Here is a 17,276-nt window from a genome sequence, read left to right on the forward strand (position 1 = left end):
GCACTGGCCCCAAAGGATCATCCTGAGGATAAAACAGGATGATCAATGCAAAGGGGTCCCCGCAGGGCCTGGGGTTGTTGCTGTTTCTATTTTTCTCCACTCCTCCCCGCCCCTGAGGCGCTGCTCTGCCACCTACTAGCTCTGTGACACAGTATGAAGCCTCCCATCGGGGAAGTGGGGCAGTGACATCACAGTCCAGAGGATGTAGCATCGGCCCGCTGTCCGGTGAGTCTCAGAGGGGAGGTCACATGCCAAGATCACAGGGGCCTTGAAAAAGCAACTGAGATTCATGCCCCCGGGGTCCCAGGCCCTGTGTCTCAGAGGACGTCGAGCTGCCTCTAAGTCAATGAGGGGGCAGGGCTCTGTACGGTGCCAACCTCTGGGGGCCTTGGACCAACACGGCACCCACTGTTCTTTGCATTATTGTTTCTAAGAAACTGAAGGCATTTGGTCCCGGCTGGGAGAGTGCTGGCGAGGGGCTGGGCTTACAGCACACACAATGGCCGCCGGCCTCCGCTCCTGGCAGCTCCCCCACGCCCATCTGTCGCCATGGCATGGTGCCCCTCTAAAGTTGGTTGGCCCCCCGCCCTAGGGCATGAATGACAGGCTCCGACGGGCAGACGGGCAGCCCGAGGCCGATTCCAAGTGCCATCTCTGCCTGGAGCCAGGCCTCCGGGCCGCACCCCCCCCCCCACCGAGCCCAGTCCCCACCGGGGCCTCCACACACTGCATCGTTCAAGCAGGCAGGGCCCCGGGGCCACGAAGGCGTCTGGGCACAGCCAAGCCCGACTCCTCCCGGGCCTGCCGCTCCCTTGCTCCTCTCTGCAGTGACCACGGCAACCGCAGCCCCCCTAGAGCAAGGCATCCACGGGCTGCAGTCGCCTCCTGGTGACCTCCGAGTCGCCTTCTGGAACTCTGGTCCTCCTGGGAGGTGAGGCCTGCACCCAGCGCCCAGCACCCAGCGGCCTGCTCTGCCCCAACCTCGGGGCCCAGAACACAGACACTAGGGCCAGGCCGCCTGTGTTCACAGCCCTGCAACTCTAGCAGCCGTGTGACCCAAGGGAGCCTCGGTTTACCCCTCGGTGCCACGAAGGTCATAAGATGCCACACTCGAGGGGACACCGAGAGGCCTCAAAAGACTATGTGTGAAGAGGTGGAGTCAGGCCCCCTGGCGACACTCAGGAAATCTGCCTCGTTTTGACTATGATGGGGTGAGGGGCTCAGGCCTGAGTCCGGGCGTCAGAAGAACAAGCATGAGTCACTGCCCACCCCTCAGTCTTCTCCAGATGCAGATCCTAGACTTGCACACACGGCCCCTCAGGAGGCTCAGTCACCACAAGTGGTGGCAGCGTGACAGAGGACCACGATGAGCAGGCAAGGCCTTGCCCCGCTCAGGACTAAATAAACTAAGAGACACAGACAGACAGGCCTGCAGATGCGGAGAGGAAGGGGCCACGCCCGGGCCTCCTGCGATGTCACGTGGGGCCCCGCTGTGGGTTCCGCAGGGCACCGCAGTCCCGCTAAGATTGCCCCGCAAATGTGGAATCAGGACTCTGTCTGTCCTCATCAGCTCCCTATTTCTCTCTGGGCAGCACTTGAGAGACATAGGCCTTTGTGGATCCCTGGAACCTGTACACACCTGGCACGTAGTAGGTGCTCAGCAAACCTCGTGGGCTGCACCGCACACATCCACGCATGATGTGCTGAAGGAATGAGCCGTGAAGGAGTGACCCGAAGTCCACAGGTCACAACAGTGACAACAGCAGTGGCTGATGCTCAGCAAACCTGGACTCTGACCAGACCTGGGGCTGAAGGACTTTCGGGTACTGTCATTACCCGCCCCATTCGCTGAGGCCCAAGGAGGGTCAGTGACTTGCTCAGGGTCACAGGGCCACTCGGTAGTGGGGCTGGGATTTGCAGTCAGGCTGTGTGGGCACCATTGCACCACGTCGCCAAGACGAATAGAAATCAGGCTGTGCTGGCCTCTGGTTTCCTGCCCTAGTGGGGAAGGCAGGACACTCAGGGATCATACCCTAAATGTGCTGTAATTACCAACAGGAAGATTTATATTCTAAGGGCTCGGCAAGTGCTTTTCTGGAGGGGGACTGTCCATCCTCACAAAACCCGAGGCAGTGGGTCCCACCCCATTGCACAGACAAGGCCACTGTACAGCTGAGGCCAGCAAGGGGCAAGCATCTGCAATCAGAAGCAACGGAGGAGGGGCAACCTGGGAAGGACTCCGATGCCTGCAACAGGTGCTCACTGCCTGGGACCACGGCTGGGTGTCACGGGCACCTCCCTCTCGCACCCCTGGCCAAGCCCAGCCAGGCCCTGCCCTCTGTGTAGTGGTGGGTGGCACAGATGGGCCGTCTTTTAAAACAGGAAGGAGGAAGATGCTGCTGCTCACGGAAAGCTCAGCCAAAGAGTCAAATGCTAAGTACATGCCTAGAGCACTTTCAGTTTTTAATTATTATTAGTTATAATTATCTGGCTGGATCTGATAGCAGCAGCGCAAAGAGGCAAGGAAACTGGCTCCTTGGTTACCCATCTTATAAGGACCAGGAATTTTAAAAATGGGCTCCTAGAGTCTTCAGTTGCAGTTCTTCTTCTTTGACTCCTTTCCTTGTGTGTGTTCTCTTCTCTTTGTTTCCTACTTTCCAGAAGCTAAAAACAAATATGGTGAAACATATGGTGGGTGGATGGATGGATGGATGGATGGATGGCAGGCAGAAAGAGGCTTCGCCCTCCCAAAACTCACATTAGAGTGGGAAGTCAGGTGTAGACATGGTTGTTGCAATCTGTATATGCGAAGGGATCAGGGAGTTAAATGCAGGGTTGGAGAAGTCCAAGGAGGGAGAATCAGGGACGGCTTCTCAGAGAAGGGACCACTTGGGCTGGGGCCTGAAGATTGAGGAGAAGGGAAGAACATTCAAGCAGGAGACTTGGCAGGTGCATGTGGATCACAGAAGCTGAGAAAAGCACGGCCAGAAGAGTGAAGCAAGAGAGTGCCTGACTCCTCTCCAGCCTGACTGCCCTGTTCTCTGTTCCTCGGACTCCCCAAATCTGTCCATGCCTCTGAGCCTTTGCACTGGCTGTTCCCTTTCCCGGATATTCCTCCAGCTCTTCCCCCGACTGGTTCCTTCTCAACCTCCAGGACTCAGTTGATATGTCAGCCTTCCTTGACCCCCTGATCTAATTTTCCAGCCCTGTTAGTCCCTCCTTCTTGCCCCAACACACACACACACATTTCACTTTCTGTCCCAAAGCAGTGTTTTACTGTCTTCAAAATTCTGCAATCTGGAACGACCTCCTTCACATATTTACTGACTTATCATTGGTATCTCTTGCAGAACGTCAACTTCGTGAGCACAGGGACCTATGTAACTGTTCACAGACACAGCCCAGGCCCCTATGATGATGATTGTAACCAGTACTCAGTAAATGTCTGTGAAATGGAATGAGGGAAAAGGTCAAAGTCAGTGTTCACAAGGAGGGGTCCCCCTGGGGCTCAGACCACACCCCTGTCTCACAGACACCTCCGCCTGGCTGGGTATCAGGATTCCACCTGGTAGGGCCCAGCTGGCCCCATCGGACAGGCTCCAGGTTGCTAGTTAGAATACCTAGCTCTGCTTTTAATCAATTGTAATCATTTAGCTGGAAGCGGCGTGATTAGGCACACACAAGCAAACAGCGTGAGCTAATCCTTTAAATGCGCCCGCTCAACGCCAGGCTGGCCGCTTTGCCGCTGCGGGCCAGCTTGGGACGTGCTTCCTGCAGCCCCGGGCTTTTGTTGGTGACGGAGTCTAGATTCCAGGGCATGGGACAGGCCCAACACTGCCCCATCCCAGCCCCATCGCAGAGGTCTGGGATGCCAGACATCCCAGCATCAGAGACCTTTCTCCAGCTCAGCCTCCTGTGACAGCACCCGGCAAAGCGAAGATGCATCACCAGGAAGCATGAGAGCTTGTGAGGTTCCTCTCCCCAAACCTGGCCCCCATTCTTCCTCTCTCCCTAAGCCTGGCCTGAGCTGACTGCTCATCGCGAGAAAATTTGCAGGCTCCTGGCCTCAAGCTACAGCCTTGCAAACACGGCAACACAGCCCTGGCTCCGCAGAACAGTCCCCAGGGTGCTTCCGCTGGGGCCCACCCACGAGCAGGTTCTTCTGCATCCCCTGTTACTGCTATTTGTGCTACCTGCTTGGCCCAACTACTAAAATAGTTTCTGGGTCCCCTGACACAAGGCTTTTTATAGTTCAGCACCGCAGGCCTCATTTAAATCTATTAGCTCATATAAATGGCAATTCATTTAAACTTTGGAGGATTTCTGTTTGCCTTGGTGGCAAAGATGATTTGGCTTTGTCTGTAGCTCTGCCATGGGCAAGTGACCCTGGGCAAATCATTTAACCTCTCGGAGTCTCAGTTTCCACATCAGTCAATGGAGAAAAGGAGAGCCTATGTCACAGGACTGGGGTGAAGACAATCCATGCAAAATGCTTAAAAGAGGGCCTGGCCCACACTAGGTGTCCACCCAGGGGACGGCTGTTAGAACCACTTCCTGGCCAGTTCTGCAGGGAGCCTGTCCACCTGTCAGAGGCCTGCCGTGTATGGCTGGGAATCGGTGACCCCCCCCCCACCCCCGCCCCGCTACAGGCCCCCTTGGCGATAATGAAGACTGGGATGCAATGAGGCTCTCAGGATGGAGAGAAGGAAGTGCCGTCTCTGCCAGCATCTGTGAGCACAGAGGTGTCCGCGGGGATCAGAGACAGCTGGGCTGGGCGGGCGGAGCGTGCCCCTCCCCTCAGGTCAGCTCACCCCTGGCAAAGGGCCCACAGGGCCCCAGGCCTTCATCTGCTGAGGCCTGAGGCTGGAAACGCAAGGCCAACGGCCTTGACTCTTTTGGGGTGTGCAGTTTACAGGGCTGTCTCACATCCCCAACCAAATCTGCACGCCTCCCTCCACTGAGCCCGGGCACGGCAGAGGAAACAGCGTCCAGAGAAAAGGCCTGGGCCAACGGCACTCGGAAACATGTAGAAAGGGGGGAGTGATGACCCAGCCTCAGACCCCCAGTCTGTGCCCTTTCCCCCTTGCCTCCCTGCTCTGCACCCAGCAACTCCCACGCCCCAATGCCCATGGCCTTGAGACTTGGCTGGGCACCACAGGAGGAAAGATTTAGTCTCACTTTATTCCAGCTCAGGCCGGAAATCATGAAATCACAGCAAAGACCACACAGAGGGGACCCCACCCAATCATCCGAACCTCAAATGGCCAGTGCTAACTACACTACTAGTAAATGATAACAGTAACAGGTAGGTGCGCCAAGGGCTTTACAACACAACCATGAGTTAGTAACTATCAATACCCACTTTACAGATAAAGAAACTGAGGCCCACAGGTGATAAATGATGGAGTTCAGTTCAGTCGCTCAGCTGTATCTGACTCTCTGCAACCCCATGGACTGCAGCACACCCTGTCCATCATCAACTCCTGGAGCTTGCTCAAACTCGTGTCCATGAAATCAATGATGCCATCCGATCATCTCATCCTCTGTTGTCCCCTTCTCCTCTTGCCTTCAATCTTTCCCAGCTGCTGCTACTGCTAAGTCGCTTCAGTCATGTCCGACTCTGTGCGACCCCATAGACGGAATCAACCAGGCTCCCCCGTCCCTGGGATTCTCCAGGCAAGAATACTGGAGTAGGCTGCCATTTCCTTCTCCAATGCATGAAACTGAAAAGTGAAAGTGAAGTCGCTCAGTCGTGTTGAACTCTTAGCGACCCCATGGACTACAGCCTACCAGGCTCCTCCGTCCATGGGATTTTCCAGACAAGAGTACTGGAGTACTGGAGTACTGCCTTCTCTGAATCTTTCCCAGGATCAGGGTCTTTTCCAATGAGTCAGTTCTTCGCATCAGGTGGCCAAAGTACTGGAGCTTCAGCTTCAGCATCAGTCCTTCCAATGAATATTCAGGACTGATTTCCTTTAGGATTGGCTGGTTGGATCTCCTTGCTCTCCAAGGAACTCTCAAGAGTCTTCTCCAACACCACAGTTCAAAAGCATCAGTTCTTTGGTGCTCAGCCTTCGTTATGGTCCAACTCTCACAGCCATACATGACTACTGAAAAAACCATAGCTTTGACAAGACAGACCTTTGTCAGCAATGTTTCTGCTTTTTAATATGCTGTCTAGGTTTGTCATAGCTTTAAAGGAGCAAGCATCTTTTAATTTCATGGCTGCAGTCACCATCTTTAAGGCTTCAAATGCAGAGCCACCCTCACAAAGTCTGTGCTCCCTGCCCCGGCCCCCTGCAGCATTTGAGACAAGTGTTCTCCTTACCTCTTCTGACAAGCACCTCACTACCTTCCATTTATTCCACTTGTACAGTTTGCCCACATCGTGGGCCTCTGTGGTGTCTACCTGCCCAGCTCCCCTTCCCCTGCTAGTACTCATTATTGGCCTCACATGGGGCCACAGTTCACTGGAGCAGGACTGGACAGCACACCTGAGCCCAACCACCAGACTTCCACTCCAGGAATCTATAACCTGTTGCCTGCACACCGGCTGTTAGCCACAGTCGCCATTTCTGGCTTAGCTGGGTGTTCCTTCCGGCTATTTGTGTCACGAAATCTGCACACTAAAGCCCCTCTGTTGAAATACCCAGGTGTGTCTATCTCAGCAGAGAGGACAGGAGGAAGTGCTGACCACCCTCCTCCACGTGTAGAGGAGCCTGGAGAGTCAGCAGTAGAGAGACAACATGCTCCAAGCCAGAAAGACGCAGGGGCAAGTGTCACTGCCTTGGTCAAGGGCACTTGGTTCCTGGGAACAGGACCGCTGAAAACTCAATGGCGCTTCCTGCTCTTGGCATTCACAGTCACGCCCATGTCCCTACAATTTCATTCCCATCTTGCATGAGCTAACCCCGGAGAGTGGCGCCTGAATCATCATTGTCAGAGAAGAAAATCTTCATCCGGAGTCTCCGCCCACTACCAGAAGTCAGGGGCCACCGGAAGCATGCTGAGCACCCCTCATTCCGGCAGAGCTTGAAACACTTGAAGGCAACTGTCCCCACACTCCCCCAGCAGTCCAGTCAAGCCTTCTCCTGGTGAATTACCCCTTGAAAGCTCCTTGAAGCCAGGCTGCATGTTCACAGCCTAGCACCCTGCCTGGCTGAGTGGGGCATGCGTGCTTGTGTGTGCGTTTGTATGTTTAGATGAATCTTGGTCAGGCTTCCGCGTTCTTTCTAGCCCCAACCCTGGCCACTGTTGGTCTGTTTTCTGTTCCCATGTTTTTGTCTTTTTCCACAGCATCATGCATACAGAATCACACAGTATGGAGACTTTTGAGTCTGGCTTCTTTCACTTGCCATTTGCAGTTCATACATGTTGTTGTATGTAAGAGCAGTTGCATTTTATTGCTAAGTAGTAGTCCAGGGTATGAACAGATACACCTGTCTGCTCACTTACCAGAGAAGGGACCATTGGGGTGTTTCCAGACTGGGGCCATTATAAATAAAGTTTTACATCAGTCATCTAGAGGTTTCCAGATGGGTATGTTTTCAAGTTCTCTGGGATAAACACCCAGCTGTAGCCTTGCTAGGTCATAGGTTAACTGTATGCTTAACTTTGTAAGAAACTTACAGACTATTTTGCCACGTGGCTCACCATGATGCATTCCCCCAGCAATTTAGGAAAGTTCTGGCTGCTCCTCTACACCCTGGCTGGCACTTGTCAGTTTTTTGGTTTTTTTTAGTCATCCTACTAGGTGTATCATGGTATTATGTTGTGGTTTTCACTTGCTCATCCCTACTTACTAAGTGGGGCTTCCCAGGTGGCACAGAGATAAAGAATCCTCCTGCCAATGCAGGAGATGCAAGCGACACGGGTTCGTTTCCTGGACTGGGAAGATCCCCTTGAATAGGAAATGGCAACCCACACCAGTATTCTTGCCTGGAAAATTCCATGGACAGACGCGCCTGGTGGGCTACAATCCATGGGGGTCACAAAGAGTTGGACATAACTGAGCGACTGATCACCCACAAAGTTATTAAAGACTAACATGGTGAACATCCTACATCTTTGGTGAAGTGTTGAAATTTTGTTGTTGTTGTTGATTTCCCCCCTCATTATTGAGTTTTGAGAGTTTTTAAAAAATATGTTCCAGATACAAGTATTTTATCACATATGTGATTTGCAAATATTTTCTCTCAGCTTGTGATTTTTCAGTCTCTTAATAGTCAGTGACTCTCAAAGGCTAAATTTCTTAAATTTGGGTTCAGGATATAAATCAGATAGCATCTCTTCCCTGCCTGGTTCCCCATCACAGTGGGGATCGAATTCAAACACCTTTGCTGTCCTACGAATCTTGCTGAGACCTGGCCTCCACTCCCAGCCCCTTTCACCACCCCCCACCCCACTGTCCTTCAGCTCCACATCACCTTCTGTCATCCCAGCAACACGCCCAGCTCACACTGGCCACAGGGCCTTTCCACTCATGGCTCTCTTCCACACACACCCTCTCTCCCTCTCATCTTCCAGGCCTCAGCTCAAATGCCACTTCCTCAGAGAGAAGCCCCTTCCTTACCACACTCACCAAGCTGTAACCAATCCCACCCCCCATTATGCTCGAGCCAACACCTGACTTTATTTTCTCCACATCACTGACCACCGTTGGAAAGTGTCTGTCAGTCCCCTCCAGAACGGAGGCCTTATGGGTGTTTCTCTGTCTCGCTCACCACTGTCCTGTTGGTTTCTAGATCTAGCGTCTGTTCATAACTGACACTCCACCTCTCCACCTCTCCCTGCTCTGAACAAATAAAGAGCAACGTGAGTTCCCTCTCAAGCATCTAATCAATGAATATGCCCTGGTTCGTCCAAAGCCCTTTAAACTAATCTCAGTCTTTGGGCAGAGCCAGGTGAACTCAGAACCGAATAGGACTTGCACCTCCCTCTTTCTGGCAACTGTGCTCCTATTAATGCAACCCAAAAGAACACTCGCTTTGGAGGCAGACATTTCATTCTGACACAGACGAAGCCTGCCAGAGCCCAAACCCCCCTCTATCACCTCTATATGCACAGCAGGAATTATGCTCCGATAGTGAGAAAAACTCTAGATTTCACATCTTCCCAAGACCTCTCAGTCCAGAGTCACTTGTGCCTAAAAACATCAGCTGCCCTGGGTCTCTCCACAGAACCGACATGACATACAGCATGGGGAGCCAGTCAAGGCCTCAACAAGGACTAGGCCCCGTCTTCTGTTGCACCCCCAAACCACCACATGTCACTCCAGGGAAATAATCCACGTGTCTGCCAGCTCCAGCTTCAGTGTAATGATGATGAAATTTTCAATGCCTGAAAAATCCTCCTCTCAAAAACCCAGAAAATTGCTCTTCGAGTTACTTAACGAAAGCCATTATTTGCATACATTTGGCGTTACTACAACACTTCCACATTTAAATGGTCTGTAATTAAAATCATTAATTGCAGAAAATAGTGACTCGTTAAGGCTATAATTTAGTGAGGTTGCCAGCATTTGAGGATCTGCCGTAAAGACCAACTGGGTGACCCAGGGAACCCCCAGCCCACACAAACCATTCTGGCCTCTGGGACGTCTGCAGCCCCAGGTGGGTGCTGCCGAAGTGAGACAAGACTTGAAACCACAGCTGCCTACATCTTCACGCCGCAAAGCTGGTCTCTGGCACAGGGATGCTGATGAAGCTCGTAAAAGGCAGGACTAGGGAAGTTTATCTGGGGAAAACCTCTAAGCCAAGATGTAAAGCAGTCATCCCTCTTTTGGTGTTCAGGACAGTGTGGGGGAACCAGAGGGCTGAGTGAGCCCAAAGTTTAAGTAAATCATAGTTTATATGAGCTGGTGCATTTAAGAGAGGCCTGCCGTGTTGGGCTATGGGGCTTCCCAGGTGGTGCTAGTGGTAAAGAACCTGCCTGCCAATGCAGGAGACGCGGGTTCAATCCCTGGGTAGGGAAGATCGCCTGGAGAAGGGCATGGCAACCCACTCCAGTACTCTTGCCTGGAGAATCCCATGGACAGAGGAGCTTGGAGGGCTACAGTCCAGGGTTGCAAAGAGTCAGACACGACTGAAGCAACTTAGCGTGCACGCATGTGTTAGGCTATAAAAGGTTTCACTTGTCTGGGGACCTGGGCCCCGTTTTGGTAGCTGGCCAGGCAGGTAAGGCAAGTGGAGATAGGGTGCTGGGCACTCAGCCCATGCACAAGCAAGGCTTCCCAGACATTAACCGATCAGGGCTGGTACCAGCCCCCTTGGTCAGATGAGAAGGGGGGCAGTCACCTGTCCCCTCACAGGCTCGGCACAGAAGTACACAGTTTGTGAATCAATACGGAGACAGTGGTGGGGCCCTGGGTGGGGTCGCTACCTTGCTGATGGTCATTTGGAAGTAGAATCCCCTCTCTGGGCCTCCGTAATTCTCCCCCACACTGAGACGGGATAAAGGTTGTGTGAGTAATACAGGACTTAGAGGAACTCAGAAGGGCTGCCCAAAGGAGGAAAAGAAATAGGCTTTCCAGCAAACCACCTGGCACAGTTCAAGGTCAGAGGTCAGGCCTGTCAGCTCTGCCTGCCCAGCCTGGGTGCAGGGCCAGGCCATGGGAGCGGGACCCTCACTATCGGATGGCGAATCCCTCCTGGGCCCTCTGTGGGCGTATCTCCACTTGCTCTGGGTGATGGCTGTCAGGAGTCACATAGGCCTATCCGGGCCTGGCTGAGTGCATGGGCTGCAGCGTGGTGAAGTGGGCTACCCCGCAACAGGCATGGCTGCACCCCTTCAACCCCAGAAAAGCTCCAGCGACATGATGACTCTGCTGTAACCGCAGCCCTGTCCTCCCCTGGGGCGGGGGGCGGGGAGGGTGTGGATGCTGAGTGCAGGACCACCAACTGCATGAGTGTGCAGGCCGCGTGTACAGGGTGGGCAGATACTGTGGGCCTTAATGTGCCCTGGTCCTTGGGGGTGTGAGGAAGCCAGCTCTCCTCTTAAAGACACTGGGGGATTCCCTCCCTCGCTCCTTTGAAACTGGGCATGGCCACGTGATGGGCTCTGGTCAAGACAGTGTGTGAACGAGATGTGAGTCATTTCCCAGTGAAGCTTTGAGAGCTGGCCTGCCAACTGTCATCTCCTCCTCTCCCTGCCTCAGTGAACACACAAACGTGATAGGAGATGGACCTGCCATGGGCCCAGGTCACTGAGCAGAGTCCCTCCCAGGCCATCTGCCTGGATATGTAACGTGAGCAGCAAATAAATGTTTGTTACTTGAAGACAGAGCTAAGGGATGTTTGTTACTGCAGCAGAACCTAACCTGCCTCCCAACTGAAAACCATGTTATTCCCAGTATGTAGGACGTGTAGTATTTCTGTGGATGACTGTGTGTTACTTTTGGGGTGTGGTGTGATGCTGTGTATTTGTGATGTTACTCAATGAAAATGATGTTTCTGTGTGTATGTATAGAAACTGCATGTGTGGACATGTGCTTTGTGTGTGTGATGCTATTATACAGTATATATATGATTTTTCTCTCTGGGTGTGAGTCTGTGGTATTTCTGGGATGGCGTGTGACCTCCCTAGCATTATGAGAGTTTCTTACAAAAACGAGTGGGTGAGAAGATGGTTTCACCTGGACACAGATCTTGGTCCTTAAAAACCAGCAACAGGTGGGAAGGAGTCCTAGAAGACACTGAGGGAAGTGGCTGCGTGTGTCCGGGAAGGACCACCAGAGCATCTTCCCTTCCCAAGGGCGCCCTCTCAGCTACTGCAGACCCTGGATGGGTGGCAGGCGGGCGCTGAAGAAGCTGAGGGCTGTGTGTCACACTTGAGGGCCACATCAGTCTCGGGGACCCATGACAAATATCCCTTCCTCTGAGTTGGGGCTCAACCCAGCATCCACTGCTCTCACTTTTCTGGCTTTCCTGGGCACACTGCAAGTTCCAAGACACCAGATCCAGCTTCCAGATGCCCACGACCCCAGGACTCAGCCATGCAAGCTACACGGGCCACCAACCACAGATCCAAAGTTCAGAGGAACATCATCATGAAACACCGGTGAGGGAAACGAAATCCCTGAGAGGGCAAGGGATTTGCCACAGAAACACACAAATGTTAAAAGCCTCTGACTCGAGTTCCAGGCTCAGCTGCTTCAGTCCGGCTCTGCTCAGAAATGCTGGCCCAGCAAGGCCAGGAGGCCACTTCCCCACCAGCCAGCCAGGAGGGCGAGCACGGGCTCCAGACCCACAAGCACACGTCCAGAGGGCCTGTTGCTTTTTTGGTTAGGGTGGGGCTGAGTACAAGACCCCACCATCATGGATTCACCCCAAGACCCTGAGTGCCAGTGGGGGCCCCAAAGAGCACCAGGGGGTGTGTGCAGCGGACCAGGGCACTCACCTGCAGCTCGGTCTGGAAGAAGAACTTCTGTGGGCACTGTGAGCAGTCGTAGATCTTGTCTTCCTGCCCGTGCACAGCAAAGATGTGCTGCTGCAACTTGTTGGCCTGGACGAAGACTGGACATGAACGTGGACATGTCCGTCAGAGGACACTGGGGACACCAGCCCGGCCACCCACCACAGCTGTCCCACACCACTCCCAAGTGGGGTTCACCCAGGCATGGACACAGCGGAGAAACAGTGGGCTATGTGGAGCATCACGGGCACCCACTGGAGAGGGCTCAGTGAAGCTGAGCTCTGCCACGCGCAGGCTATGCAATATTGGACAAGTCACTTAACCTCTCTGGGCTTCCTTCCCTCATCTGAAAAATGAGGACCATTAAAGTAGGCAACTCACTGGGGTAGCTGGGAGGATCAAATGGTTTAATACTTGCAAAACACTTAGAAGATGGCCTGGCACTTAATTAGCCCAACGAATGTCATCGTCGTCATCATCACCGTTTGCTGGTTACCTTCTGCGTGTGGAGTCCCTGACTACGGCACAGGCCTGTAAGGCAGGCACTGTGAGCTATCCCCATTTGATGGAAAACTGCGGCACTGGGCGTGTTGAGTGTCTTGTCCAAGGTCTCTCTCTGCCGGTGGCAGAGCTGAGGTCTGTATTAAATGAGCTCAGCACACTGTCTGGCACAATGGACAATGGCACAATGGAAGGTGCTCAGTGGACCCAGATCACTATTCTTGCTGAGGTTGTCTGCATCCTCATATCCATCCCTATACAGCGGGCCCCGTGTCCTGGGTGGGCAGACCTGACAGCTGGGGCCCCTTGGTGCCAGCCCCGACTCAGCTCATGGAGTGTGATGGTAACAGATGGGTGGGGGCTCCTGAGACTGAGGGACTGGGGTGGGGGGAAGAGGCACCAGTGCATGCCAAGACTCCTGGGAACCCCAGAGGGGTGTGAGTGTGTGGGGCCCTCCCAATAGCGGAGCCCCTTCCCGCAGCTCATGGCCCCCACCTCCCGCGGCAGGAGTCCACGAGGCGGTCCCAGCCCTGGGCGCCCACAGGAGGTGGCCCTGAAGCAGCTGTGTGTCTGGGAGGTGAGCCCTTCAGAGATCCCCTCCCGCCAGGCGCCCTCCCCAGGGTGGGCTTCCCGCCGTGGCAGACGACAGATGTCAGGGGGGAGGCAGGGGAAGGCCAGGCTCCCCCACGCACACCGGCTGCCATCTGGGCGGCAGGAGGGGGGCCCAGCAGAGCCCCTGAGACTCGCCTCGGGCCGGGGCAGCCGCTCGCCCGGGCTGGCAGCCAGTCTGGGGGCTGGGGAGTTTGGCTGGCAGAACCGCCCTTGACCCCTCCAGCCTGGAGCATGGATGCAGCAGGGGCTGGGACAGGCCAGGACACTGGGGGGTGGGGTGGGCAGGAGGGAGGTGAAGGGAGAGCCCCACTGGTGCTGGACAGAGCTCGCAGCTCAGAAACGAGCCTGGAGCCCCCACTGCAGAAGGGCAAGGCTGGGGGAAGGCCTGGCAGCAGCAGGGTGGGAGGAGGGCTAGGAGATCATGCTGCTGAAGCACAGAGGCTGAGAGGCATAGACGGGAGGGCCGGGTCAGCTGGGCGCAGAGGAGGCACGTGCTCCATGGGGTGGTGGATCCCTCCAGGTGTCCCCCATGAACTCCGGAGACACGCTGTGCCAGGAACTGACACCAGGGCTTGAAGGGCTGGGCTCCTGGGTTCCTTGCCTCTCCCCACCTGCCCCCCGCCAGGCACACCTACCTGTGAAGCACACAGGGCATTTGAAGGTGCCTCCCATGCCCTCGAAGCTGTGCTCGATGAGGTGACAGAGGAGCTTGGCCGGGGAGTCGAACATCTGGTTGCACAGCTTACACTCATGGTTGATGCCTTCCTCTGCAAGAAGAACCACGGCCAGTCAGTGATCCTGTGGGCCACATCCTCCTGCTGGAGGCCACGCCCCGTCCCGGACACCCCAGGCCAGCCCTCCATGACCCCCTGGAACCAGAGCCCAGGGAGGGGCTCCATGGATGCTGAGACCCATCCCAGCTCCAGGTGCTCCAGCCTCCGAAGGCTGCCAGACACGAAGAGCTGGCTCTTGGATGTGTCATTTGCTGTGACTTCTTGCTGGTCTAGCCATGTGGTGCGCGAGCCATGAGCAGCAGCTTGCGTCCCAGACTGTATCAGAGGAGAGGGGCCCGGGATGGGGTCAGCTTGGAAGAGGGAATCCAGCTAGAATTTTTCAAAATCCAACAGACCATTTATCGAGCATGTACTGTGTGCCATGTACTTTGAGCTGGGGATTCTGTGGGGGAGCTAAGTGGATAATACACTTGTCCCCATTCCAGTGATGAGGAGACAGATAATAAACACAATCAATATGTAACTCAGTGTCAAGAGGTGGGGAGGGAATGTATGGAGCTCCAGAGGTGAGAGTCAGAGAAAGGCCCTGAGGTGGGTCCATCTGGGGTCATCTGGATGGTAGCAAGGGGGCAGGGACAGCGTGGGACAGTGGGAACCCAGGGATGCACTTCAGGAAGGGCCTTGGTGGACACTGGAGGGCTTAGGGATTCTACTCTAAAAGGTCTGGGCAGCCACCAGAAGATACTGAAAAACACAAGAAAGTGCTCTTCTAAACACTTTGAACAGATGGTCTAGACAGAGCTCACAGACAATGAGCAGACACCCCGTGCTGCTTCCAGACCAGAACACGGCTCCATCCCTTCACCTGGGAGCTGCTATGACCCCAAACCTTCACTCAAAGGCACTCAGAGAAGGCAGCGTGCCCCGAGGCCAGCAGAGCCAAGATCTGGTGCTCCTGCCCGGAACCAGCAGGACGGAGTTCAAATCCTGGCTGCTTCCTCTAGCCACGTAACCTGGGCATCAGTTCACTCTCAGTAGATGGTGGCCACCTGAGTCCCCGCCTCACAGGGCTGAGCAAGGATGAACCAGGCTGCACCTGTGAGCAGCGTGGCCTGCTGGTCAGGGGAGGAATCGCCCCAGCTTGAGTGTCACCTCATCCAGGGCTAGAGTCTGACTCTGCCACTGACTGCATGACCTTGGGCAAGTTACATAACCTCTCTGGGCCTCAGTTTCCTCTTTGCTAAAATAATAGCAGTTCTCCTTAACACTGCACACCTATGAGAACGGCCAAAATCCAGAACACCGAAAACAGCGATTGTTGGTGAGGAGGTGGAGCAACAGGAATGCCCATTCACTGCTGGTGAGAATGCAAAATAGTATAGCCTCTTTGCAAGACTGCTTGGCAGCTTCTTATAAAACTAAACATATCCTTACCATACGATCTAGCAATCTCACTCCTTACTATTTACCAAAAGTAGCTGAAAACTTAAGTTCACACAAAAACTGGTATATGGATCACTACAGCAGTTTTATTTAATATTGCCAAGGAACCAAGATGTCCTTCAGTAGATGAGTGGATTCATAAACTGAGATACTTCCAGACAATGGAATATTGTGTGTGTGTGTGTGTGTGTGTGTGTGTGTGTGTGTGTGCGCGCGCTAGCTGCTCAGTTGTGTCTGACTTTTTGCCAACCCTTGGATTGTAGCCTGCCAGGCTCCTCTGTTCATGAAATTCTTCAGGCAATAATACTGGAATGGGTTGTCATGCCCTTCTCCAGGGGATCTTCCCAACCCAGGGATCGAACCCAGGTCTCCCACATTACAGGCAGATTCTTTACTGTCTAGGCTTCCGTCATAGTTCAGTTGGTAAAGAATCCTCCTGCAAGGCAGGAGACCCCAATTCAATCCCTAGGTCAGGAAGATCCGCTGAAGAAGGGATAGGCTACCCACTCCAGTATTCTTGGGCTTCCCCTGTAGCTCAACTGGTAAAGAATTCGCCCGCAATGCGGGAGACCTGGGTTCGATTCTTGGGTTGGGAAGATCCCCTGGAGAAGGGAAAGGCTACCCACTGCAGTATTCTGGCCTGGAGAACTCCGTGGACTGTATAGTCCATGGGGTCTCAAAGAGTTGGACACGACTTGGTGACGTTCACTTTCTTTACTGTCTGAGCCACCAGGAAAGCCCACAATGAAATGTTATTCAGGCCAAAAAGAAGACAGTGAGGAACCTTAAGTGCATGTTACTAAGTGAAAGAAGCCAATCTGAAAAATGCTACATACTGTATGATTCCAACTATTCTGGAAAAACTATGTAGACAATAGAAAGATCAGTGTTTACTGGGGGTGAGTGATGAACAGGCAGAACACTGAGGACTTCTAGGCCAGCGAAAACTTTCTGTGTGACTTTATACTAATAGCTATATACATGCGTCCAAACCCATAAAATGTACACCAAGAGTGAGCCCCAAGGAAAATTATGGACTTCAGCTGACTATATTGCTTCACTTTAGGTTCACCTTTGCAAAATTAAAAAAAGTACATCCTGTGAGTGATGTTGATAGTGGGGGAGGCTATGCATGTGGGGGGCAGTGGGATAGAAGGAATCTGTCTGTATGTTTCAACTTCACTGTAAACCTAAAACTGCTTTTTAGTAGGGGGACGTGGGTTCGATCCCTGGTTGGGGAACGAAGATCCCATATGCTGACCCCACATGCCAAGACTACCAAGCCCATGTGCCACACCATGGTCCACAACAAAGGATCCCACGTGAGGCAGTGAAGATTCCAAGTGCCACAACTAAGACACAACACAGCCAAATAAATATTTTAAAAACTGCTTTTCAAAAATGTTTGGAAAAAATTCTTTAAAAAAAGTCAATCCCTGCCCCCACCAAAATAGCCTTCCTCTAACAGCTGATGCGAGAATTAAATGAGTTAATACTCCTTTAACACACGGAAAGGGGTTCTGACCGGTCTCTGGCACACAGCAAGCACTCAGTAAGGTGTTTGTTGCCAAGCGT

The 17,276-nt window shown here is 53.5% G+C and overlaps 1 protein-coding gene across 4 annotated transcripts in view; it reads right to left on the minus strand.

Annotated features, from left to right (window-relative positions):
* ZNF423 (zinc finger protein 423) overlaps positions 1 to 17,276 on the minus strand; it is a 343,906-nt gene that overhangs the window by 19,254 nt on the left and 307,376 nt on the right. For all 4 annotated transcript variants that reach the window (XM_065925285.1, XM_065925284.1, XM_065925287.1 and 1 more), the window contains 2 exons: positions 14,160 to 14,291; positions 12,397 to 12,512 (listed from right to left, as the gene is read on the minus strand). In XM_065925285.1, the coding sequence (XP_065781357.1) occupies positions 12,397 to 12,512; positions 14,160 to 14,291 (248 nt within the window). The remainder of the gene's footprint in view (positions 1 to 12,396; positions 12,513 to 14,159; positions 14,292 to 17,276) is intronic.

This window comes from Muntiacus reevesi, chromosome 2 (assembly GCF_963930625.1).
Source record: "Muntiacus reevesi chromosome 2, mMunRee1.1, whole genome shotgun sequence".
Lineage (NCBI taxonomy): Eukaryota > Metazoa > Chordata > Mammalia > Artiodactyla > Cervidae > Muntiacus > Muntiacus reevesi.